Source organism: Hyperolius riggenbachi, chromosome 1, assembly GCF_040937935.1.
Source record: "Hyperolius riggenbachi isolate aHypRig1 chromosome 1, aHypRig1.pri, whole genome shotgun sequence".
NCBI classification, from domain to species: domain Eukaryota; kingdom Metazoa; phylum Chordata; class Amphibia; order Anura; family Hyperoliidae; genus Hyperolius; species Hyperolius riggenbachi.
The window spans coordinates 664054786-664080859 of record NC_090646.1 but is presented as its reverse complement, the minus strand read 5'-3'; the positions used below and the strand labels follow the sequence as shown (position 1 = coordinate 664080859).

Here is a 26074-nt window from a genome sequence, read left to right as displayed (position 1 = left end):
ACCCACAGTGACCTCTCCCTCCCCTCATCTGCACTTTGACCTCTTCCATCGGCACCCACACTGACCTTTCCCATGCCCAGCATGCACAAGGACCTCTCTTGACAGACACACTGACCTCTCCATCCCCTAGCACCCACACTGACTTTTTCCTCCCTGAGCAGCGCTTTGACTGTTTCCAGCACCCACAGGGACCTCTCCCAAGCACCCACAGGGACCTCTCCCTCCCCCTGCACCCACAATAACACCCCCATACCCAACATCCACATTACATTGAACCAGGAGCCCCCATCCTACCCCCTATACCAAGCACACACATGCTACCCAGAACCCGCACCATTTCCTCCCACATCTGGCACCCAGTACTTTCACCCACATGATATCCAGTACCTGCACCCAGCCTTGACATGGCACCCAGTACTTACACCTGCACCCACGTGATATCCAGTACCTGCACTCAGCCTCAACATGACACCCAGTACTTACCCCTGCACTCAGCCTCCACATGGCATCCACTATCTGCACCAAACACCCACATGATAACCAGTACTCACACCCAAAACCTTCATGGATCTGAATACGGTACTTGCACTAAGCACCCACATAATACCCAATGCCCACCCATAACCAGCACCCAGTGCAGGCATGGCACCAAGTATTTGCACCCATGTGGCACCCAGTACACGCACCCAGTACTCACACCTAGCCACCATATGGCATGCAGTACTTGCAACCACCACCCACATGGCACCTAGTAGTTTCACTTGCACCCAACCTTTATTTGGCACCCAGCACCCATTCCTAGCACCCCGACTACATCTAGTACCTGCACCCAGAACCCACATGGCACTGAGTACCTGCAATCAACACCCACATAATGAACAATAGCCCTCCCCCCCATAACCAGCACCCACGTCTACATCACAACCAGTAATCACATGGCACTAAGTTTTCCCCATAGCCAGCACTCAACCCCCACGTGGGATTTAATATTTCCCATACCTAGCAACTAGCTAACATATGGTACCCAGTAGCCAGTACCCACCTAGGCCAACACCCACATGGCACCAAATAACCTTCATGGCCCATATCCAGTACCCAACCATGGTTTGTACCCACATAGCACCCAGTACCTAGTCATTATGCACCTAGTACCCTTCCATGGCCTGCACCCAGTACCCACCAATGGTCCAAACCTATATGACATCCAATGTAAGAGTGAACAGAGGTGCCAGCAGGATAAAAGGTTCTAAAAGGCTTAAAATCCATCAGGAGGTGGTGGTGGACTCACCTTCCCGAAGCAGACAAGATACCGTCAGTTTTATGACAACAGGTTTATTAATATACCCCAAAACAAACAGTGCAACGCGTTTCACAGATATGTTTCTACTTCCTCAGGCAATAAACAGATAGGAGTACACTGTAAAGACAGAGACAGATAGCGTGTCCTTAGACCAATGCAGTGTTCTCCCCAGGCTCTTTTAGCCGGGTGCTCCACCCGGCTAGTTTTGGTGAGCACCCGGCTGTCATCGGCTCACCTCCTGCAATGATGTAAGCATAGTTGCTCACAGAAGCACTGGCCCTGCATTCTCTCATCTCGCCCCACCCGGCTACCATTTCCTGCCACCCTGCTGGTAAACATTTTTGGGGAGAACACTGCAATGTATATGTGAGCTGATGATTTTTGGTGTATAGTTACGTTAACATGAATAATGGGTAAACAATGCTATGGTTAGAGGTATATTGGGAGAGGGGGTGAGGGGCTGTGCAGGGATTGTTATATGAGTAAAAATCGTAGTGAAAAAGGGGGTGAAAAAGGGGGAGGGGACTTTTAGGGGGGTTTAGGGAGAAAATAAGGGTGGCAAAACACAATGCAATCAAATGTAGTAAAATGCAGTAAAACAGACTCACCAGTATAGTCTCAAGGTCACGAATAGCGCCTCTGTTCTGGTGAGTCTGGAGATCAAGGTTTATATACCTAAGAGTATATGGGTGGACCAATTGCATGGTTTGTAAGGGGTGGGGGCTGTTTGATGGGCAGGTAATGTGTTTCTATGGGTAGGGAGGAGGCAAGCTGGGGGGGCGTGTTTGTGGGCTAATAGGAGCAGGGGACAGGTTATGTAACCTATGTTGGGCCAATAGCAAGAGGGGATGTGGTTGTATAACTTCGGAGAACAGAAAATAGACAAATGTGTACAAAGTGTATCTATTCAGTGGCTGAATAGAGTACTGCTTAAGGGCACTGCCCCCGACATGGGGGACCAGGGTTCAAACCCTGACCAGGGTCAGTACCTATTCAGTAAGGAGTTCAAGGCAAGACTCCCCAACACTGCTGGGTGGCCTCCCGAGCGTGTCCCAGTGGCTGCAGCTCCTGAGCGCTTTGAGTCCAACAGGAGAAAAGCGCTATACAAATGTTCGGATTATTAGATGTACAGGATGCATGTTGCTGCCCCCAAGTGGTTATTTTTTAGACTGCTTGGGGAAATAAAGTATAGATAACAAATATCATTCATTCTAACAGATACAAAGTGCATATTGGTGCATCTTTGGCCCTAAAAGACTGTAGGTATAAAAGGCATAATTAATCATTGACATACAAAGTATGTACAAGTATATAAAGAAAATAATATATAAAAAATGTATAAGATGAAGTTTAATTTAAAAGAGAGGACCATTAAAAAAAACTAGTATTGGATGAGTATTCATGAATTTTTTCCAGTTGTTCGTTGAGACCTTCTGGGTTCTCGACATCTGTATCCAGAACATTTCACTTTTTTTAGCAGGTCAAAGGAATTCGAACAGTTTTGTGGTATGGATTCAATGAAGGTTATCTGGAATAGGTCTTGATTGCTATTGTGTAGCATAGTGAAGTGAAGTGATACGCTGTGCAGTGGTTATTTATTGAGGATGTTGCTTTTATGTTGACCGTTTCTGCATCTTGCCAATTGGGTGGTTCTGCCCACATACTGGAGTTGACAGGGGCATGTGTTAATGTAAATGACAAATTTAGATTCACAGTTGATGGTGTTCTTTATTGAATAGGTTAATTCTGTAATTTTAGATCGAAAAGTGTTGGTAGGGGTAATAAACTTGCAGGCTTGGCATTTTGAGTGATTGCAGGCCGAGCAACCTGGTGAGTCGGTTGATGGAATGGGGTTGATGTAGTGGGTGTCGGAGCGTAAACGACTGGGGGCCAGAATGTTGTGAAGGTTGGGTGCTCGTCGGTAAGTGATGGCTGGTGTGGTGCGGTGGGAATGATGGAACGGAGGTGTGGATCCTGTAGGAGGATTTACCATCTATTTATTGAGGATTTTCCATATATTCTGGTGTTGCGCACTGTACTTTGTAATGAATCTTGGTGCGGGTTCTGTGTTCTTGGTATTAATCATATTCCGTTTTTTTTTTATTGTTTTGGCTTTATGACTAGCATCTTTGAGTAGTTTCTTGGGGTAATCTTGGGTATCGGTGCAGTTTCTTTAAATTCTTTTATATTGGCTGTGGTAATCTTGGGTATCGGTGCAATTTCTGTAAATTCTTTTATATTGGCTGTAAGGTGTATTTTTGGTGCAAGGGCGGTGGTGGAAACTGTGGTAGTGGATATAATTGTTGGCATCAACGGGTTTGAAATAAGTTTTGGTTTTGATTTGATCTGTGTCTATTGATAATGTTAGGTCTAGAAATTCTATGGAGGTGGGGTCATGGTGTGATGTAAACTGTAGACCCGCTGGGTTGGCGTTGAGGAAATCTATGAAACTGGGGATGGTGGTAATGTCTCCTTTCCAAATGAAAATCAAATCATCTATGTAAAATTTCTAAAAGAGAATGTTATGGGAGAATGGATTGTCTGGAGTCATTTTGAGTTGTTCAAGATATCCCATGGCCAAATTTGCGTAGGAGGGGGAGAACGAGCTTCCCATCGAAACTCTGCTCGTCTGACGATAGATATGGTCTTGGAAAGTGAAAATGTTGTTATTGAGTATAAATTCTGTACATTGTGTAATGAAGGTTTGTTGTAATGGTGGCATGGGGGATTGGGCACAGAGGAAATATTGTAAAGCAGTAAGACCAAAGATGTGTGGGCTGTTTGTTTAGAGAGATGTGACGTCACAGGTGAGCCCGATGTAGTCTGGCTGCCAGATAATAGGCTGTAGGAGATCTATGAGGCATTGGGAGTCTTTTAGAAATGAAGGCAATGCTTGTACGTATGTTTGTAAGTGTGCGTCAACAAACTGGGATAGGTTACTAGTGACTGAGTCGATACCGGAAATGATGGGTCTACCTGGTGGTTTACTGATGTTTTTATGAATTTTGAGAAGATAATAAAAAAAATTGGGTTTTCGTATGGTGATTAATTATAAAATTCCTTTCATTTTTTGTGATGATGTTGTTGAGGTAGGAGGTGTTGATAAAACTCGAGTGCTTCATTGATATCTGGGGTAGGATCCATGGTTAATGTTTCATAATATCTGGAGTCACCCAAAAGGCGATGTAGTCTGATTTGTTAAGAATGACAATCCCTCCCCCTTTGTCAGCTGATTTTATAAACTATTTCTGTTTTCAATGCAGTTTTTTCTATTTTTGTAAGGTTGGTGGGGGATGGGGTATTGTCGTTTTGTAGTTTTTGTAGGTCATGGAGGACTAGGGAATAGAAGGTGTTGATGTAGTGTCCTTTGGATTCAATGGGATAGAAACGGGATCGTCCTTTCAGATTGGTATTAATATATTTTTTCTGTTTGTAGTTCTGCAGTTGACACTGAACAAATGGGGAGGTCTTTATTGCTGGTGATAATTAGGGACGTGTTGTCTGGATGGAGGGATGGAAGGTGTTTTTTTATTGTGAAATGTCGTTTTAGGCTGAGTTTTCTTATATAGGTGTTGAGGTCACTAAAGAGTTCAAACATATTAGACTGATTTGTGGGACAGAAGGAGAGGCCCCTCTCTAATAGGTTTGTTTCATGTTTCGTGAGGTTGTGGCTGGAAAGGTTAAATATACTCCTAGTAGGTATGGTTGGCGGGGGTTCGCTAGTGAGTGGATCGGTTAAAGTATGTTTCTTTTTTCTTTTCCCTCTCCCTCTGCACCCTCTTTTACTTTTTCCTCGAGTGGGCATTAGTTTGGTTGTTTCACAGATTGGGGTGTGAGTGGTAGATGGAGGATCGTGCAAGTGGCTATAGAACTTGGTAGTTGGTTGGACAGAAGGTTCTGGGATATAGTGGAAGGAAGATCTAAAAAAGAGGAGGTGAGTGAGTTACTGTCCTGATCTAGGTTTTCTGGGTCTGTGTTTTTTGTTGGCTGGAATAATTTTCCAAGGGTCATTTGTTGTGGCAATTTTTTATTATTAATCTTATTTCTTTTAGTGTTTTGGGGGTTTGTCTGGGGGGTGGTGTCGGTGGGTATGGGAGGTGTTACGGACTGTGTGGGGGATATGGGGGGGCTAGGGTGTGTGGAGTAAATACTGATCTGTGAGCGTGGGGAGTTGGTAGCAGAATTTGGAGAATTGGAAGGGGAGGGATTGTAATTCTCTTGGTCTATAATGGTGTTGTTATTGTTAGAGGTGTTGATGTTGTTGCGTGGGATTAGGGAGTCGGGAGGGTTTAGGATGGAGAATTGGAACTTTTGAAGTGTTTGGTTTAAAAGTGCTTTCAGCCCTACCAACTTCAGTAAGTGGGCTGTTGGTGGAGGGATGCGTGGTCTTGGTGTAGGTTTTTTTTTTTTTAAGGAAATCTGCATTGTGGGGGGTGCGTTGGACGGGGGGTGGTTTAAGATTTGTGATGGTGGACTTGAGGTAATCAAAACTATGTGCTGGTGGTGGTAACAATGTGTTGGGGTTGGTGTTAGGAGAAGCTAAGGTGTGGTTCGGTGGCGGTGGAGTGGGGTTAGTGTATGTAAGGGGGGGTGGATAGGGAGGATATTTCATAGGGGGAGGGGGCAGGGTGAGGCTCATGAGTGCAGGTAGGGGGTTGGTGGTTGGTGCCTGTGCGACAGGACCGGCTGGTGGGGGGCGTGGATTACGCTCCCTCTCTCTATGCTCAGCATAGGCCAGCCGGTCCCTGATAAGTTTTTAAGTTTCATGTCAACTTAAAACTCAATAACAACATTTTTACTTTCCAAGACCATATCTATCGTCAGGCGAGCGGAGTTTTGATGGGAAGCTCGTTCTCCCCTCCTACTCAAATTTGGCCATTGGATATCTTGAACAACTAAAAATGACTCCAGACAATCCATTCTCCCATAACATTCTCTTTTACAAACGGTACATAGATGATTTGATTTTCATTTGGAAAGGAGACATTACCACCATCCCCAGTTTCATAGATTTCCTCAACGCCAACCCAGCGGGTCTACAGTTTACATCACACCATGACCCCCCCTCCATAGAATTTCTAGACCTAACATTATTTATAGACACAGATAAAATCAAAACCAAAACCTATTTCGAACCCATTGATGCCAACAATTATATCCACTACCACAGTTTCCACCACCGGCCTTGGACCAAAAATACACCTTACAGCCAATATAAAAGAATTTACAGAAACTGCACCGATACCCAAGATTACCACAGCCAATACAAAAGAATTTACAGAAACTGCACCGATACCCAAGATTACCACAGCCAGTCCAATATCCTAACCCCAAAATTTCTCGATCGTAAATACCCCAAGAAACTACTCAAAGAATCTAGTCCTAAAGCCAAAACAATAAAAAATCCCCCGAATACGATTAATACCAAGAACACAGAACCCACACAAAGATTCATTACAAAATACAGTGTGCAACACCAGAATATACTGAAAATCCTCAATAATAGATGGGAAATCCTCCTACAGGATCCTCACCTCTGTTCCATCATTTTCACCGCACCAGCCATCACTTACCGACAAGCACCCAACCTTCGCAACATTCTGGCTCCCAGTCGTTTACGCTCCGACACCCACTACATCAACCCCATTCCATCAACCGACTCACCAGGTTGCTCGGCCTGCAATCACTCAAAATGCCAAGCCTGCAAGTTTATTACCCCTACCAACACTTTTCGATCTAAAATTACAGAGTTAACCTATCCAATAAAGAACACCATCACCTGTGAATCTAAATTTGTCATTTACATCAACACATGCCCCTGCCAACTCCAGTATGTGGGCAGAACCACCCAATTGGCAAGATGCAGAAACGGTCAACATAAACGCAACATCCTCAATAAATAACCACTGCACAGCGTATCACTTCACTTCACTATGATACACAATAGCAATCCAGACCAGTTCCGGATAACCCTCATTGAAACCATACCACAAAACTGTTTGAATTCATGAATACTCATCCAATACTAGTTTCTTTTAATGATCCTCTCTTTTAAATTAAACTTCATCTTATACATTTTTATGTATTATTTTCTTTATATACTTGTACATACTTTTACAACGATTTTATATGTCCTATAGAGCAGAGTTCCCCAACCCTGTCCTCAAGGCCCACCAACAGTACATGTTTTGCAGAAAACCACAAACATGCACAGGTGAGGTAATTAGTGTCTCAGCAGAGCTGATTAACTACCTCTGTGAATTTCCACAAAACATGCACTGTTGGTGGGCCTTGAGGACAGGGTTGGGGAACATACTATACTATTTATATTATATACATTTTTTTATATATAGACTTTTATTATTCTTTGTATGTCAACAATTAATTATGTCTTTTATGCCTACAGTCTTTTAGGGCGCAAAGATGCACCAATAAGCACTTTGTATCTGTTAGAATGAATGATATTTGTTATCTATACTTTATTTCCCCAAGCAGTCTAAAAAATAACCACTTGGGGGCAGCAACATGCATCCTGTACATCTAATAATCCGAATAATAATCCGAACATTTGTATAGCGCTTTTCTCCTGTTGGACTCAAAGCGCTCAGGAGCTGCAGCCACTGGGACGCGCTCAGGAGGCCACCCTGCAGTGTTTTGGAGTCTTGCCTTGAACTCCTTACTGAATAGGTACTGACCCTGGTCAGGGTTTGAACCCTGGTCTCCCATGTCAGGGGCAGTGCCCTTAAGCAGTATTCTATTCAGCCACTGAATAGATACACTTTGTACACATTTGTCTATTTTCTGTTCTCCGAAGTTATACAACCACATCCCCTCTTGCTATTGGCCCAACATAGGTTACATAACCTGTCCCCTGCTCCTATTAGCCCACAAACACGCCCCCCCATCTTGCCTCCTCCCTACCCATAGAAACACATTACCTGCCCATCAAACAGCCCCCACCCCTTACAAACCATGCAATTGGTCCACCCATATACTCTTAGGTATATAAATCTTGAGCTCCAGACTCACCGGTACAGAGGCGCTATTCATGACCTTGAGACTATACTGGTGAGTCTATTTTACTACATTTGATTGCATTGTTTTTTTCCACCCTTATTTTATCCCTAAACCCCCTGAAAGTCCCCTCCCCCTTCCCCCCCCCCCCCCATTTTCACTATGATTTTTACTCTTATAACAATCCCCGCACAGCCCCTCACCCCCTCTCCCAATATACCTCTAACTACAGCATTGTTTACCCATTATTCACGTTAACGTAACTATACACCAAAAATCATCAACACGCATATACATTGGTCTAAGGACACACTATCTGTCTCTGTCTTTACAGTGTACTCCTATCTGTTTATTGCCTGAGGAAGCGGGAACATATCTGTGAAACGCGTTGCACTGTTTGTTTTGGAGTATATTAATAAACCTGTTGTCATAAAACTGATGGTATCTTGTCTGCTTCGGGGAGGCGAGTCCACCACCACCTCCTGGGGGATTTTAAGCCTTTTAGAACCTTTTATCCTGCTGGCGCCTCTGTTCACTCTTACATTATCAATATCCACCCCTGGTGGAGGGGTGTTGCCCCTTATTTCCTTATCTACAGAGAGCGACTTTTAATCCTGAGTGAGGACAGGTCTAATCTCCTCACCTGCCTATACAGTGGTTACCTAGGAGGTAACCCACGTTTGTGAGTATATACGTTATATACTTTTCATTTCCAACCCCTTACTACACTGTATTGGGCTCTCGGTATTTCTTTTTGTCTTTATCATATATGACATCCAGTACCCACCCATGGTGCACATCCAGAACCTACATAACACTCACTGCCCACTCATGTCTTATCAATAGCACCTACATGCACCCAGTACCCACCTTTGGCCTGTACCCATAACTCACATGGCACCCTGTACCAATTTGCACTCATATGGCACCCACTACTGTTTAGCACCATCTGCTGCTCAGTCAATACCCAAAACTGTTTAGCATCCACTGCAAAATAACACCCAATACTTCCTAGCATCCACTACAACTTATCACAAACTAGACCTTGGTATCCACTGCAACTTGACACAAACTGTACTTTGGCACCTCAGCACCCACTGCAACTTAGGACAAAGTGGACTGTAGCATCTTAGCACCTGCTGCAACTTTGCACCTACTGATGGTTAGCACTTATCAAGTGTATATTGGCAACCACTTCCTTTTTGCCTGAAATACAGCCTGGAAGCTTATCAAGAGGGACAAAGATCCTAGTCATATAGGTGAGGCTGGGCCTTCATCAGGTTCCACTATGCCCACTCTAATAGTGGGATCCTATTACTGTTGATTTAGATTGGTGGAGCAAAAAAGCTTCCTAATGCTGCTACACAATTGAAACTCCCAAAATTAGAATATCATGCAAAAGTCAATTTATTTCAGTAATTCAACTTAAAAGGTGAAACTGATATATAAAATAGACCCATTACATGCAAAGCGAGATATTTTAAGCCTTTATTTGTTTTAATTTTTATGGTTATTGCTTAAAGCTTATGAGAACCCCCAAAATCAAAATCTCAGGCCATTCGAATATTGGGAAAATGTTAAATATTCTCGGCTCAAAGTGTCAGTCTCTAATCAGCTAATTCATCCAAAACACCTGCAAAGGGCTCCTATTTCATATATTAGTTTCACCTTTAACCACTTCCCAACTGAGGGGTTTTACCCCCTGACCACCAGAGCAATTTTCACCTTTCAGTGCTCCGTCCTTTCATTCGTATATAACTTTATCATAACTTATCACAATTAAATGATCTATATCTTGTTTTTTCCGCCACCAATTAGGCTTTCTTTAGGTGGGACATTATGCCAAGAATTATTTTATTCTAAATGTGTTTTAATGGGAAAATAGGAAAAATGTGGGAAAAAAAATAATTATTTTTCAGTTTCCGGCCATTATAGTTTTTAAATAATGCATGCTACTGTAATTAAAACCCATGAAATGTATGTGTCCTTTTGTCCCGGTTATAAAACCGTTTAAATTATGTCCCTATCACAATGTTTGGCGCCAATATTTTATTTGGAAATAAAGGTGCATTTTTTTCAGTTTTGCGTCCATCCCTAATTACAAGCCCATAGTTTATAAAGTAACAGTGTTGTACCCTCCTGATATAAATATTTAAAAAGTTCAGTCCCTAAGGTAACTATTTATGTATTTTTTTTAATTGTACATTTTTTATTTTATTTTTTAATTACAAAAGAAAAAAATTTGGGGAGTGTGGGAGGTAATGAGTTAATTATTTGTGTATAAGTAATGTATGTGTATGTGAAAAATAGTTTGGGTGTAGTTTTACTATTTGGCCACAAGATGGCAACAGTAACTTTTTGTTTAATGCGACCTCCAAGCTTCCTTCCGGAAGCTTGGAGGAAGTATAAAGAGGCTGGGATTTTTTTTTCTGTTTCACAATGATCGCGCTGCTTAGCGAAAGCAGCAGATCATTGCGGGGGCAGAGATCAACGAACGGGAATGTATTTTCCCGTTCATTGATCTCCGGGCGAGCGGGCAGCGGCGTACACGATCGCGGGAGTGCGAGCGGGGAGCGCGGACAGCGGCGGTAGCGGCGGGGGGTGCGTATATCTACGCTCCGGGCGGGGAAGTGAAGTCCAAAGGAGCGTAGATATACTGTACGGCGGCGGGGAACCAGTTAAAGATGAATTACTGAAATAAATTGACTTTTACCACAATATTCAAATGTTTCACCTGTACAGGGGGTTGGGAGAATGGACACAAAATCTGCCTGACACTGCTATTAAGGAAAGGAGGGCTGGGGGGGGGGGGGGGGGGGGGTGTGGCGGGAGACGGCCTAATACTGCTTTTACATGGAATTATATACATAATGTTTGACAATTGATTTCTCCTCTGCATGGCCCTGGCACACTGAGCTTATGTACTCCAAACTTCTAGGCTCTCCGATTCCTTAAGCCTTACAGCGATCCTCGTATAAGGCAAATAGAAACAACATCATAGTGTGGACTGTTTTAAACACCTTCTGGCAGAGCCGGGTTATCCACCAGGCAACACAGACAGCTGCTTTGATCTATTGAAAGGTCAGGGCCCTGGCAGCCCCAATAAAGATTTATTGCCCCGGTTGATGTAACTTTATGGTCTTCAGGATTTCTCTCTGTAACAGATATTAAGACACATACAAACAGTGTTTCCTCCTGGATATTCCCCTCCCTCCCCTCCTTAGTTTAGCTGTCAGACACAGGCTAGGGTCTGAAATGACTAATGTTATTTGTGTGATCTCTGTCCAGCATTCTCCACTAATAAAAATGTTTTGACACAAAGTAATAGTTTGACACACTGTGGCATTATTTGCAGACTGTGAACAGAGAGGAGCAAAGCATCTATTACAGGGGGGAAGGGGGGAGATTTCCACCAGACCTTTCATTCAGTGATTTAGGGCTGGTCCAGCTCTGGTGTATTCAGGTTTGTTGTTGTAAGGCAAAGTGAAACACTAGGCTAGCTGTTAAAAGTGCAATTAGAGGAAAGGCAAGCTGGTAAATATACACAGCATGATGCAGAGCTTGCCTGGAAGGTCTGTGAACAAAAATATGTCTGCTATCTCCCCATTGTGATAATGACTGCATGTGTGGATAAGGTGTTAAACAAGTTGACAAGTTTTTGACAGTCCCTAGACTCCAGGAGGGCTGCTTTCTGACTTGTGTGAGAGACCAGCAGGGACCGGAGTCCTATTACAGGCAAGTAGCCTCTGTGTGATGTGGGACTGCAATACAGATACGATCTCTGCTCCATCTCAGGCTATTCTCAATTTCTTTCCACTCCTCCTCTGGGCTAGTGCAATGCAAAATCGCAATAGCAATCGCTAGCAATTTGCAAGTGCGATTTTGTGAAGCGGTTTTCAGAGTGATTTTTGAATTAATTGCTCCAAAAAATGCTACATGCAGCATGCTTGCGATTTTGAAAAAATCACAACGCTGCTGTGGGAACATCCTCATAGGGTAACATTAGCCAAATGCTTTTCAAATTGCTTTTGGTGTGCACCAGCCCTCCCTCATTCACCTTTGTTTCCCTCTTTCCGTAGTGCTGGCTGGCTGTGTCTTCTTGTCATACAGGAAAGCTAAATAAAAGTGCAATCCTGGTGAGGCAAATATCTTCTTCCCTCTCTGGCCCAGTGCACACCAAAAACCTGTAGCAGATCCGCAAAATGCTAGAGGTTTTTGAAGCAGATTTCAGAGCGATTCAAGGCATGTTTAGAGAGGTTTTCTAAACATGCCTAGCGTTTTTTGGAGCGTTTTTGTGTAGCAGATTTCATATATTGTTACAGTAAAAGCTGTTACTGAACAGCTTCTGTAAGAAAAACGCCTGGAAAACCGATCTGATACTGTATAGCGTTTTTCAGAGCAGTTTTCCACTTTCCTATACTTTAACATTGAGGCAGAAATGCCTCAGAAATCTAAAAAAGGCTGCAGCCCCCGAGTTTGTGTTTGTGGAAAAAACAAGCCGCTCTGGTGTTCACCGGCCCATTCACTTTCATTAGCCAAGCGGTTTACCCCCTGCAAGCGTTTTAAAAAAACGCTTCAGAACCGCTCTGGTGTGCACCAGCTCTCTTTCAGCTTTTCTCTCCTCACTTTCTTTCCTTCTCTGCATAAGGGCTCAGACACACTATAAGCACTTTTCTGAGCGATTTTACCGCAATCACGATTTTACCATAAATTTAATGTAAGTCAATTTGTTTTTTAAAAAAAGCTCTCAGAAAGCTCTGATAGCTAAAAGCGATCAGAAAATCGCTTATAGTCTGTCTGAGCTCCTAGTATTTGTACGCTGCGGGTGAATTGGGCGCCAGGAGCGCTGAATTGACAGCTCTTCCTGCTGCCACTAAACTCCCCGGTGGTGTTAAATACTATTCCTCCTCCAAGTCGTTGCAACTCTGAGGGAGGTGTAATTTGGGGTATGGCGATCACCGGAGCCCGAATTTTCCTTGTGCGACCCACGCAGCATATTATTGCTGCTATGGGGCTCCTGGTTTAGGTAGCCGGTGCTGAGCGCCGACGCTGTGCACCAAAACCGCCTGCTTTGCCTTCTTCCTTCTCTAATCTTGTTATTAGAAACTATAATCTAAAGCATGCATAAATGGTTGCAGGCAGATTCTTTCTCTATGTTCGGATCATAATGGCTTTTCCACCTGTCAGTACTGAGTATGGATGTTGCCTATAGGGTTTCATACTATAGTAAAGTGGGTTGTGTGCGGGCAGTGATGCACTGCCACTGACCACCAAAAAGGCATGGATGTTAAGGGGGGCTGTCAGGAACCAGCCTCGCGGCACGCCTGCAGATACGGTTCCCGACTGTGGGTTTGACCAGATCAAGCGGGGAGCAGCCTTATCCAAGCTACAATAAGGCTGTCACCCCTTAAACACTTCTCACTGCCACCCCTAGCTGTTGCTAGACACGTCTACTCTGCTGTCAAGTGTTCAGCACGCAATCCGCGTTTTCGTATTCGGGTCAGCTTTGCGCTTTAGGCTGAATACGGGAATGCCACGCACACACACACAGTACAATCGTACAGTAGCACGGCACAATCAGGCACTGACTTGTAATGCAAGTTACACTGCAGTCTCTTCTAGGCTAGGAGTGTTAGTTTAGTAAAGCAGAAGTCAAACTTTTAAATAACGATTTAATATTCCAGAAGATAGTGGAACAATGCAGAAAGTAATATATACAAAAGATTTACAAAAACAAAGTAAAAAAGTTACAAAATAAAAGATACAAGGATACACAGCTGTAACGATCGGTGGGCGCAGAGAGTATCTGATTACCGGTGATCTGCAGTGTCACCGGAAATACAGATATATACCAGATTATAAGTGATCTGCAGTCTCACCGATAATCTGATATACAACTAACCTCTGTTCACCTGAGTAGAGTGTAGTGTTTGGTGTAACAGTATCACTTTGAGGACTAGGCCTCAGTGCAGCAAGGAGTACTGCACAGATTCCTTCCGCAGACCTGAGCTCTCCAAGACGGGAGGAGTCAGACTGACAGTAGGAAGGATGTCTGAAAGTGACCCTCAGGAGAAGGGTCGCTAACAGAGCGAGGAACCGCCTCCAACGGTAAGGTCGGTTCTCGAGGTCGGATAAGCCAGGTCGTACACACACGGACAGATAAAGTACAAGATAAGGAGGCAAAGGCGGAGTCAAAGTACAGGCAGGGTTCAGCAACGGGGTATCAGATATATCGGGGTACAAAATCAGGAGGCAGAAGCAGAGTCAAGGAACGAGCCGGGGTTCGGCAACAGAGTATCAGAAATATCGAGGTACAAGATCAGAGTTCAGAAGGGTAGTCAAGGCAGGCAAAAGTCATAACAGATAATCACAATCAAACTAGTACTTTAGCTATCAACAGAATCTAGCTAAGTGTAGGATTACAGCTCCAGCTGGTCCCGGCACACTTGCGGATCTGACTACGGATCTGGGTGCTCCCACATGTGTGATCGCACGCCAGACAAAGAGCAAGTGAACAACCAGCAGTATATATACTCTAGGATCTTTCCAGGACCTCCCTAATTGCTGGTCCAATGAGAGCAGTGGAATTTGTCAGCTGACCCAGCTGGTCAGCCGACTCCCTTCTAACTGCTATTTAAACTCTGCCTCTGTGCTCGCGCGCGTGTAAGTCTGAATCTTGGTGGACTATCAGTCCCAGCCACACCAGTACTGTCATGCAATGTATCTAATGCGGGGGCCGCCTCTGATGCGGATTCCGCTGTTACCAATGCGGATTCCGCCGTTACCAATGCGGATTCCGCCGTTACCAATGCGGATTCCGCCGCACTGCCTATGCGGCATGCGGCGTTTTTTCCGCGTTGTGACGCCATGCTGGACGCGGAAACAGCCGCCTCACCTCGAGAGGCCTTTCCGCGTTTCCTTACAGTACCCCCCCCCCGAGGAGTGGACTCCGGACAACTCCCACCAGGTTTCTCGGGATGTAAGGTATGAAACTCCCTTCTCAACTCGTCTGCATGCATGCGTGAACCCGGTACCCATTGTCTCTCCTCAATGCCGTACCCTTTCCAATGTACGAGGTACTGAACCGAGTTTTGTACCGTGCGGGAATCTAAAATCTTTTCCACTTCATATTCAGGTTGGGCATCTAGTAACACAGGAGGAGGAGGAGTGGGACCCACCTGGACTGCGGGTTTAAGAAGTGATACGTGGAAGGACCTCACTCCCCGCATGCTGGTGGGAAGATCAACGGTATATGTGACCTCGTTGATCTTCCTGGCAACCGGGAATGGACCCACGAACCTGAGACCAAGTTTGTCAGAAGGTTGTCTCAGGGTCAAGTGACGTGTGGATACCCAGACCAAGTCCCCTGGTCTGAACCTCCACTCCACTGAGCGTTTTTTGTCAGCTTGACCCTTCTGACTCAAAAACGCCTTTTGTAAACTATCTCTCACCGTGCGCCAAATGTCTTTAAAAGACCTCTGCCAGGCCTCCAGAGCTGGAAACGGGGTGGAGGCCACTGGAAATGGTGAGAACTTGGGCAATTTTCCAGACACAACCTGGAACGGAGAGAATCCGGTGGAAGAGCTTTTCAAATTATTTTGTGCGAACTCCGCGAAGGGCAGAAATTTAACCCAGTCGCTCTGCGTCTCCGCAACGTAGCACCTCAAAAATTGCTCCAATGACTGGTTGATTCTCTCCGTTTGCCCATTGGTCTGTGGGTGGTAGCCCGATGAAAATGACAGCTTCATGCCCATCTGTTGGCAGAATGCCCTCCAGAATCTAGAAACGAACTGGACTCCCCGATCCGACACTATGTTCTCCGGAATGCCGTGCAGCCGGAAGACATGTGTAATAAACAAGTCAGCCAATTCCTGGGCCGAGGGGAGTCCTTTCAAGGGCACGAAATGGGCCATTTTACTGAAGCGGTCGACTACCACCCAAATGACCGACATACCTTCTGACTTGGGAAGTTCGCCCACAAAATCCATGGACAAATGAGTCCATGGCTCACTCGGGATGGGTAAAGGCTGCAAGGTACCCACAGGTGCCAGCCGGGAGGGTATACTCTTAGCGCAAACTGCACACTCCCTAACGAACTCCTTGCAGTCTGCTGCTAAAGAAGGCCACCAAGCACACCTGGATACTAGATCCTGAGTTCTAGATGCCCCAGGGTGTCCCGCATTCTTGTGAGAATGAAACATCTGCAAAGTGCGGAGACGAAAGGGTAGGGGTACAAACATCACCCCTTCAGGTTTCCCTTCGGGGACATCCTGCTGAAAAGGCCTCAGGGTCTCTGTCCAGTTCTCCCAAGTCTCAGCTGCCGCTAACACTAGCCTCTGTGGGATAATGGACTCTGGGGCAGGAGGCTGGGCTGTCTCTGGCTCAAAGCATCTGGACAGAGCATCTGCCTTAACGTTCTTGCTGCCCGGTGTGTATGTAATCAGGAACCTGAACCTCGAAAAAAATAACGACCATCGAGCCTGACGGGGACTTAACCTCTTAGCCCCCTCGATGTATTCCAGGTTTTTGTGATCGGTGTATACCGTAATCATATGCTCTGCTCCTTCCAGCCAATGACGCCACTCCTCAAAGGCAAGTTTAATGGCAAGGAGCTCTCTGTTGCCTATATCGTAGTTTCTCTCTGCCGGAGAGAACCTACGAGAGAAATAGGCACAGGGATGTAATCTTCCCTGCAACCCTGATCGCTGAGACAGCACAGCCCCTACCCCGACCTCTGAGGCGTCCACCTCAACAATAAAGGGGTAAGAAGTGTCAACGTGCCTCAGAATGGGTGCTGAGCAAAACAAGTCTTTCAGAGTGGAGAATGCTCGTAGAGCTTCTGGAGTCCAGTGGTTAGTATCTGCCCCTTTTTTTGTAAGACTGGTGAGGGGTGAAATGACCGTGGAATACCCCTTTATGAACCTTCTGTAATAGTTCGCAAAGCCTAAGAACCGCTGTAAAGATTTTAACCCCACGGGTTGGGGCCACTCTAACACAGCAGAGACTTTGGCGGGATCCATACACAGGCCCGTGGTGGAAATAATGTAACCCAGAAAGGCGACAGATGTTACTTCGAAAATACATTTCTCAAGTTTAGCGTATAACGAGTTTTGTCTTAGTTTGCTGAGTACAAATTTCACATGCGTTCTGTGCTCAGAGAGGTTGTTGGAGAAAACAAGTATATCGTCTAGATAGACCAGCACGAATCTCCCCAACACCTCTCTGAAGACCTCGTTGATGAGTTCCTGGAAAACGGCCGGGGCATTACATAACCCAAAGGGCATCACTAGGTACTCGTAATGCCCGTCTGGCGTGTTAAAGGCCGTTTTCCACTCATCACCCTTTCTTATGCGTACCAGGTTGTACGCGCCCCGTAAATCCAGTTTTGAGAAGATCTTGGCGTCTGTGACCTGCGTAAATAAATCGTCTATCAGGGGTAACGGATATCGGTTCTTTACCGTGATTTTATTCAGTCCCCGGTAATCGATACAGGGCCGCAGGCCCCCGTCTTTCTTTTTAACGATAAAAAGAAACCTGCTCCAGCAGGCGATCGGGACGGACGAATGAAACCCTTGGCTAAATTCTCACGGATATATTCTTGCATGGCCAACTTTTCTGGCCCAGATAAATTGTACAGATGACCCCGAGGAGGCATACAACCAGAACGGATATCAATGGGGCAATCAAAAGAGCGATGTGGGGGTAATTTGTCTGCTGCCTTGGGACAGAACACATCAGAATATTCTAAATATTGCTCAGGTACCCCTTGTACATGAACCCTGGTTTGGCCCAGTGTCACCTTCCCTAAACATTGCTGAAAGCAGCGTGCTGACCAAGAAACCAGTTGGCCAGTGGCCCAATCGATGTGTGGAGAATGAAGGTGCAACCATGGCATGCCGAGTATAATGGTGGAAGTAGACATATGCAACACAAAGAATTGTAATTTTTCCCAGTGCAGAACCCCTATGGTGACTCCCACCTTTGGTGTCTGAGACAGTGGGTGACTCCCTTGCAGAGGAGAGTCATCCACTGCCGTAACCTGGATGGGTGGTTGTACAGGTGTGAGTGGGATACCCAATTTCTTAGCAAACTCAAAATCCATAAAATTTGCCGCGGAGCCTGAATCGATAAAGGCTTCCGTGACCTCGGTTTTATCTTCCCACGTAATGGTGCAGGGAAGAAGCAACAGTTTTTCTTCTAAGGGTAAAAGTCGGACGCCCAGGGTGTTACCCCCTACCACTCCCAGGCGGTAGCGTTTTCCCGGCTTATTAGGGCAGTTTCGTACTATATGCCCCCCTTTAGCGCAATACAGACACAGCTGTTCGGTCATTCTCCGTCTTCGCTCCACCTGGGTCAATTTTGACCGACCAATCTGTATTGGCTCGGATGGAAGCAAGACCGGAGAAGACGAAACAGTAGGAGGTGGAATCACTGGGGCTGTGGTGTAAGACACCCCTCTGACACGGGAACTACCCCTGGTCTGCCTTTGGTAGCCCAGCCTGCAGTCGATCCGGATGGCCGCTGAGATGGCCTCATCGACTGTTCTGGGTTCGGGCTGACTTAACATCATGTCAGAGACCTCATCGGACAGCCCTGACAAGAAACAATCTAACAGGGCATGAGTGTCCCACCTGGCCGTAACTGACCACCTCCTAAACTCGGCCGCGTAATCTTCGACCGGACCTTCGCCTTGACGCAATAGCTTGAGCTTCCGCTCAGAAGTCGAGGCAAGGTCTGGATCGTCGTAAATTACCGCCATAGCCTTAAAGAATTCCTCTACAGAGGTAAGCGCTTTGTCTCCGGTGGGCAGGCTATATGCCCATGACTGGGAGTCGCCGGACAACAAAGTTTTAATAAACGTGACCCTCTGGGTCTCAGTACCCGAAGATTGGGGTCTCAACTCAAAATAGGACAATACTCTACTCCTAAAATTCCGGAAGTCAGATCTGTTATAATTTAAGTAGGCCTCAGTTATTTGGACTGAGTTAGTCAAAAAGGCTTGATGAGCAGACCTGCCCTTTAAGGGGATTTTCTCTGAAGAGAGAAAACCTGCAGTTCTGTCAGCAGAACTAGAACATACCAAGAAGCTGTTCTGAACAAGGCCGCAGGTCTCCCTGACCTGGGCCTGGAACAATAAACATCAGTCATGTTTTGTAAATATTCACATTCCTGCATGTATGTCAAATGTCTCATTGATTATTAATCGAGTAGGTGTGTATGATGACACCACAAGTGGGTCCACCAATAGACTTATCTAGGGGGTGGCGAAGATGATGTCATATTTAACTCTTTCCTAGTCGGTATTAAATCTGGAGCAAGCGATGGAGAGGGCACTTCTGCTTCTTCCTTACGCACTAGCTCGCAAGGCTGACTGGGACCTCTAACCTCTAAGCATGTTCGTCCTTTATGTAAGCTGATATAATGTATGCTATGTACATAGGTAGTTTAGTGTAACGTAGGTAGGAAGAAGGTACCTGATAGACTTCAGCAGGGAGTCTAATCATGAGCTTATAATGCAACATGAAGATTTGCATAGCTAGGATATGATGACTGTATCTATCTGTCTTTCTGTGACTTGAATAAATAACGTAAACATTGGAGAAGCCTGAGAAAGTCTATTTCCTGTTTGCTGTGTGGAGAGTCAAGTGATCTCACAGTCTGTGAGACGATGGTGTCGAAGCAAGGTGATAAGAACAGTTTATAACAATTGGTGCCTGAAATCCTTCCCTGCCTAGCAGTACAGGCAGACGGGGCCGAAGGAAAATGGTTTCAAGATATTCCACAGCAAAACAAGCGGAATGGACGGACACGGACTGTAAAGCTTATCAAGCTGAGACTGATAAGCTGGTGTGAGTGTGTGGGAGCCGAGCACACACGGGCTGCAATTCGAGAGAACCAGCGGCGACACTCGTGGATGTTAAACTTAGACTGAAAGTGCACATCAGTCCTAGCCTAAACCGGATCGCAGGTGTCTGGAAGCTCCGAGGCCGGCTGGCAGCTGCCGCTGGAGATTGATCCGCTGAGCCAGTGTGGGTACACAGAGCTGACGCTCAGTAGTTCCAGAGATCCACTCAGTGTCGTGGAAAGTTGCCAAAAGCTGGTCGAATTCGCAGGCTTACAAAGTCTTCTGCTCAGGCAAGTATGTTTTACGTTGTTGTGTTGCATTATCTTTATTGTATGAGAGGAGGATAATGTGTTAATGTGTATATTCTGTGTTAATTGCAGCATGGTGGCTGCGGGCTGTTGTATATTTACGTAGTGGTTATCTCTGCATTTGTCTCAGGCATGTTTTTGCTGGAAAGAAGTCGATTGGGTTTTTTTTTTTTTTTTTTTTCTCTTCTCTCCCCGTCTCTACAGAGGCTGGGAAAAAGGGGGGGGGGGGGGGTCCCCCGCAGCAGGAGATAAGCCAGCGGTGCTTCTGTTAGTACTGGATGGGAGGGAGAGGTGATAGAGAGGAGTGTAGTGAGAGGTGCAAGCTTATCTATTTCCAGTCAGAGCTGCTAACATGCTTGTAAATATCTGCATCTGTTATGTTGTTCAGCCAGCTCGTCTGTTGTTCTGTTGTTCTGATGTTTTGTGAGGAGGGAGAGGGTTCCACGTTCCTGGGTGATGCTAGGATGTAAAATATTTAGCATTGCAGCTGTGACGCGGTTGGTCTCAAGTTTGGCAAGCATCCCAGAGAGTATAGGTAGCGGAAACTCTCGGTAAAATGTATAGATGCTGTGTGTAACTATGCATAACAAATGTATGTTTGTGTGAGTTTTGTTTTCTCTCCTAGGTCTATAGGAACGAGAGGCTGCTATGGGAGCAGCCATCTTGGCTGGCAGTCCAGGACTCAAAATGGCGGCGGTGGAGAGAGCCCGCCCCCGTGAGTCATGGCCCCCACACGTCATGGCAGGGGGGAGGAGAGGCTGGGGGATCCACGTCACGTCAGGCTGTGCTCGCGGCTCCGGGCAGAGCAGCTGAAAGGAAGGGGGGTAGAAATACAGAGACATTCTCCTGTGTGTCTCGGTTCTCAAAGTATTTCCCCAGAGCTTTTCCCTGGGTCCATGGAAAGGAATGCCAGAATAGGAAGTGTTTCCCAGCTAGGTGCGGGGACACACGTAGCAGTGCAGATCAGGAAAGGGTCTGTACTGAGTTGCTTATGGGATTATTCCTGTAAGTGGGGCACCTTAATAAGTGGTGCAGCATGAGTTCCCAATAGCGTATAGGGGGGGACAGTGCATCAGGGGGGTGCCGGAGTTGGAAAAAAGGGAGTTGACCAATTCGGGTTTCCGTCGCCGCTTCTGCAGAGCGGTAACGTTTTTTTCCGGTTTTTGTCGTGGACAGGGCCAGAGCTTGACTGAGTAGTCTATGCTGGGCTGGGGCTGTTTTTTTGTGCGTTTTTTTCGTCCACTGATTGGTCAAATATGTTTTTTTCCAGCTCCTATCAATTGTAACACAAAGAACAAAAACTGACCGCAGTTCTTGGGGCAATTATACAGATGATAGAATTGCCATGTACAGAGTGACAGTGTATCAGTACGCTGTTTGCCATGTGACTACCTACCAAGTGGGCATTCAGGGATCTGCATACAGGCATGTGACGCTGGTATGCTTAGCCCTGCACCCTGTGTAGTTTAAGTGCAAAGTGCTCCTTCCGACAGGGAGGCAGCAATTTTTTGGTAGTTTAGGTGGTGGCACGGCAAACATTGATCAGAGGGTACAACACACAGAACTTTTAGCAGAGCTGGTATCGCAATGAAGTTCTAGATAAGTAAATGCGATAATGAGTAAGAGCATTGCAGGCTCACCTGCAAAGCAGCAACAGGTGTGGCATCCGTAATCTGTGCATGCGACGGCCGCGCATGGACAGATAGGGGGGGATGTGGAGTGAGCTGCAATGGGGTGAGAGCTTCCAAAGGTGAAGCGAGCTTCCAAAGGTGAAGTCCGCGGGAGCATATTTAAAACAGGTAAGTACTGAGGATAGTACTGAGGTAGGGGGGTGAAGTTTAACTCCAATCTACCAATAAGAGTAAACAGAGTTCATGAGAACCATAAAGCAACGAGATCAATTACGATATATATTGATCAATTTAAAGTGTAAAGAGTACAAGCCGCAGGGCGAATCCCAAATCATTAATAAGAATTGATTTGTTTGTATTTCGATTTCAGGTGTTTGGCAATATGGATTTGAGACAGATGCCGTGCTGGCAGCGAAGCTGGAGATGTCAGTCGGATACGCGAAAGGTTCCAGATGCCAATCTAAGCTTGGAGAACAGCGAGATTCCTGAGAGTGGAAAGAGACTAAAACACGAGATTCCTGAAATGGGAAAGAGACTAAAAACCGAGGTTCCTGAGATCGGAAAACGTCTAAAAGAACTGTCTGAGCAAAGCATAGTGCAAATTGCTAATGTTTTTCTTTCCCAAGGTGGTGCTTTTATAATGAGGAGTACCGTGCTGATGGTGATCCTAGGTTGCCATTTCGTCCTAGGAGAACGAAGAGAGGACATTCTCATGTATAATAAGGGGTTAATGAGAATGCAAGGCCCAAGCATGTTAATGTTGGGTGACAAAGGTACTAATCCTTTCACACCTCCCTCCGCTTGGCACAGATGGACCATGCAGGGACGGAGGAAAAGAGCACTTGTGCCAGGAGAAAGCAAATTTCATGGCACAAGGTGGGTGAAAGGTCTGAAGGGTCAGGTGTGTGGGCAGTGGGAATTTAATGGCAGTGTAAATCTGCTATTGAATGCCACACTCCCAGAATCAATGCACCGATCCAAAGGTTTGTTAAAAGGTACATTGCAGTACAATGGGTACATGCAAAAGGTGGAGTGTGTGATTCAGGGGTACCTTGTCTTGGTTATACAGAGTGAGATGGTTCCAGATTGGAGAGGAACGAGCAGGAGGCGTCAATTCTCTTACCAGAGAGACGCAAGTGACCACATCACACTCTGGAGCTACCAACAGAGAGTGCCTCTGAAACAACTATACACACGTAAAGGCTGGAAAGCCAAGGGTGGGTGGTTCTCGAAACAAGAAGTAAAAATCGAGATCAAGCCACATTTCCAGGTGACAAAGAGGGTGGGGAGAGCGGTCCCGGGGGAGGGAAAGCCCACACAGGGAACCCCATCCACACTACACGGGTCACAACAGGGGACGATATTACACAGTCCATATGCAGCAGCTTATCCTCATGATAGTTGGGTAAGTGAAGAGGTACTCTTAATCGAAAGATTGCAGAGAGTACAGTCTTCCCGACCTCAGGTACATATTGTGCCTCAGGATGTAAGGGGGGAAGAGGTCCAATCAGGACAGCTGGGGACATATTTTGTCAGCGAGAGATTGGACAAGGGGAGGTATATTAATTTTTCTGGAGAAGGATCTTTTGCATGGCAGCTTCGAGATGTTTGGGTGAACAAATGGAAACGGTGCAACATTCCTTTAGGCACCGCTACTTCCTTAGTTCCCACCTCAACCCGTGTCTTACACCAGGACCTGAGAGGTCAACCTTTTTTGGTGCTAGACGGGGTGGTGAAGCAAGTAGAGTTGTCCTCATGTGGGCAATTCTTGCAGAAGTACCTGCGTTGGCCGGGGCAAGTCAAATTTAGTGAAGAAGCCTGCAGGCTCAATAACGCAGAATGCGAGGCTACCATTCAAAAGATCCACCCTGAAGCCAAACCGATAATTCCGGTGGCTGAAGGAAAGGTTTGGTTTTTTAACATAAGGTCTAATGATACATTCAAGGTATATTCTCATAATTGTTCCGATAAGGGGGAGTTTCCAAGGGGAACATATTGTGTGAGTGGAGATCCCATATGGATCCTGTCATCCAGGTTTGATGACGTTGTTTCTCAAATTGTTAAGAGAACTCTAAAGGTCAAAGTTTCACGGGTAGTTCCCGTCCTGAAAGAGAACACGACATGGGACGAAGGGGAACAGGGTTTGATCCAAGACGACCACATTTTGTTACAAAGGTTAAACAAACAGTACACTAAGTTAAAGGTAAGATTTCACCATGATACAGGTGATCTTAACGAGGTAGAACACAAAAATGAGCAGGTGAGTTCCAGTCTGCCCTGGTGGTCAAAGGTTCTGGTGATGTTCCAGGGACACTCGGACTGGGCCTCTGCAGTTCCAAAGTTCTTTCTACACCCACTGGTCGTCTGGATGGGGATGACAACGTTAGGCATCATTATCCAGGTGAGGTTGCGTGTTGAAATTACGTAAAATAAATTAACCTGGTCCAGAGATTGGTGCCTCATAAACAATCTACTGAACCAATAGTTTAAATTAAGGGATCTACAGGGTTACGGGTATAGGTTTAGTAGTACCTGTGATGGAGCTGATTGTATAAAGGCGCTCTTTTAGAAGGCACCTGGCACTGCTCCCTCGAGTAACAAACAAACGAGTTTCACTTTTCTGTGGTCATGCAAGTTTGTGAGTGATACGCAAGTGACGCAAATGCTGAGCATGAGGTATTGAGGGACTTAGAAGTAGGGCCTCCCCAGAGAGCCTGGTTACAGGAAGACCAAGAGGTCTTGCTCTCTCTCTTCCAGGGGTAACCGCCTAGAGCAGAGAAGTTGTGTGAGCACGAACATCGAAAAGTGAAACATACAAGAAAGAAACCAGGTACTGGGAGGTTCAGACGCTGGGATCTGCGGGTCAAGCCGTTTTAGGGGGGATTGTTATAATTTAAGTAGGCCTCAGTTATTATTTGGACTGAGTTAGTCAAAAAGGCTTGATGAGTAGACCTGCCCTTTAAGGGGATTTTCTCTGAAGAGAGAAAATCTGCAGTTCTGTCAGCAGAACTAGAACATACCAAGAAGCTGTTCTGAACAAGGCCGCAGGTCTCCCTGACCTGGGCCTGGAACAATAAACATCAGTCATGTTTTGTAAATATTCACATTCCTGCATGTATGTCAAATGTCTCATTGATTATTAATCGAGTAGGTGTGTATGATGACACCACAAGTGGGTCCACCAATAGACTTATCTAGGGGGTGGCGAAGATGATGTCATATTTAACTCTTTCCTAGTCGGTATTAAATCTGGAGCAAGCGATGGAGAGGGCACTTCTGCTTCTTCCTTACGCACTAGCTCGCAAGGCTGACTGGGACCTCTAACCTCTAAGCATGTTCGTCCTTTATGTAAGCTGATATAATGTATGCTATGTACATAGGTAGTTTAGTGTAACGAAGGTAGGAAGAAGGTACCTGATAGACTTCAGCAGGGAGTCTAATCATGAGCTTATAATGCAACATGAAGATTTGCATAGCTAGGATATGATGACTGTATCTATCTGTCTTTCTGTGACTTGAATAAATAACGTAAACATTGGAGAAGCCTGAGAAAGTCTATTTCCTGTTTGCTGTGTGGAGAGTCAAGTGATCTCACAGTCTGTGAGACGATGGTGTCGAAGCAAGGTGATAAGAACAGTTTATAACAAGATCTGTGGCCGGAAAAGCTTTCAGGGACAGGCATACGTATGTCAGAGCTAGGAGAGGATCGCACATGATTCACTGATGTCTGGAGGGTTTGTACAGACCCTGATAGGGCATCAATAAGAGTTATGTGGGTGCCCAGTACTTGATTGATGTTGTCCACCGAAGCGGCAAGTACACCCAGACAATCAGTGTTTGCGTCCGTTTTGTATTTGGGTCTGGCGTTCTGTAACGATCGGTGGGCGCAGAGAGTATCTGATTACCGGTGATCTGCAGTGTCACCGGAAATACAGATATATACCAGATTATAAGTGATCTGCAGTCTCACCGATAA

General features: G+C 45.7%; 1 protein-coding gene across 5 annotated transcripts in view; it reads left to right on the top strand.

The window, feature by feature from the left end:
* The window catches only part of LOC137532296 (NACHT, LRR and PYD domains-containing protein 3-like), a 784203-nt gene that overhangs the window by 469840 nt on the left and 288289 nt on the right, over positions 1–26074 (top strand). Inside the window, exon 9 of one of the 5 annotated variants that reach the window (XM_068252722.1) lies at positions 22469–22841. The exons of the other annotated variants lie outside the window; for them this stretch is intronic. Coding sequence (XP_068108823.1) covers positions 22469–22490 — 22 coding nt within the window. The 3' untranslated portion in view covers positions 22491–22841. Of the gene's footprint in view, positions 1–22468; positions 22842–26074 lie in introns of those variants that run through there. 5 annotated transcript variants of the gene reach the window in all.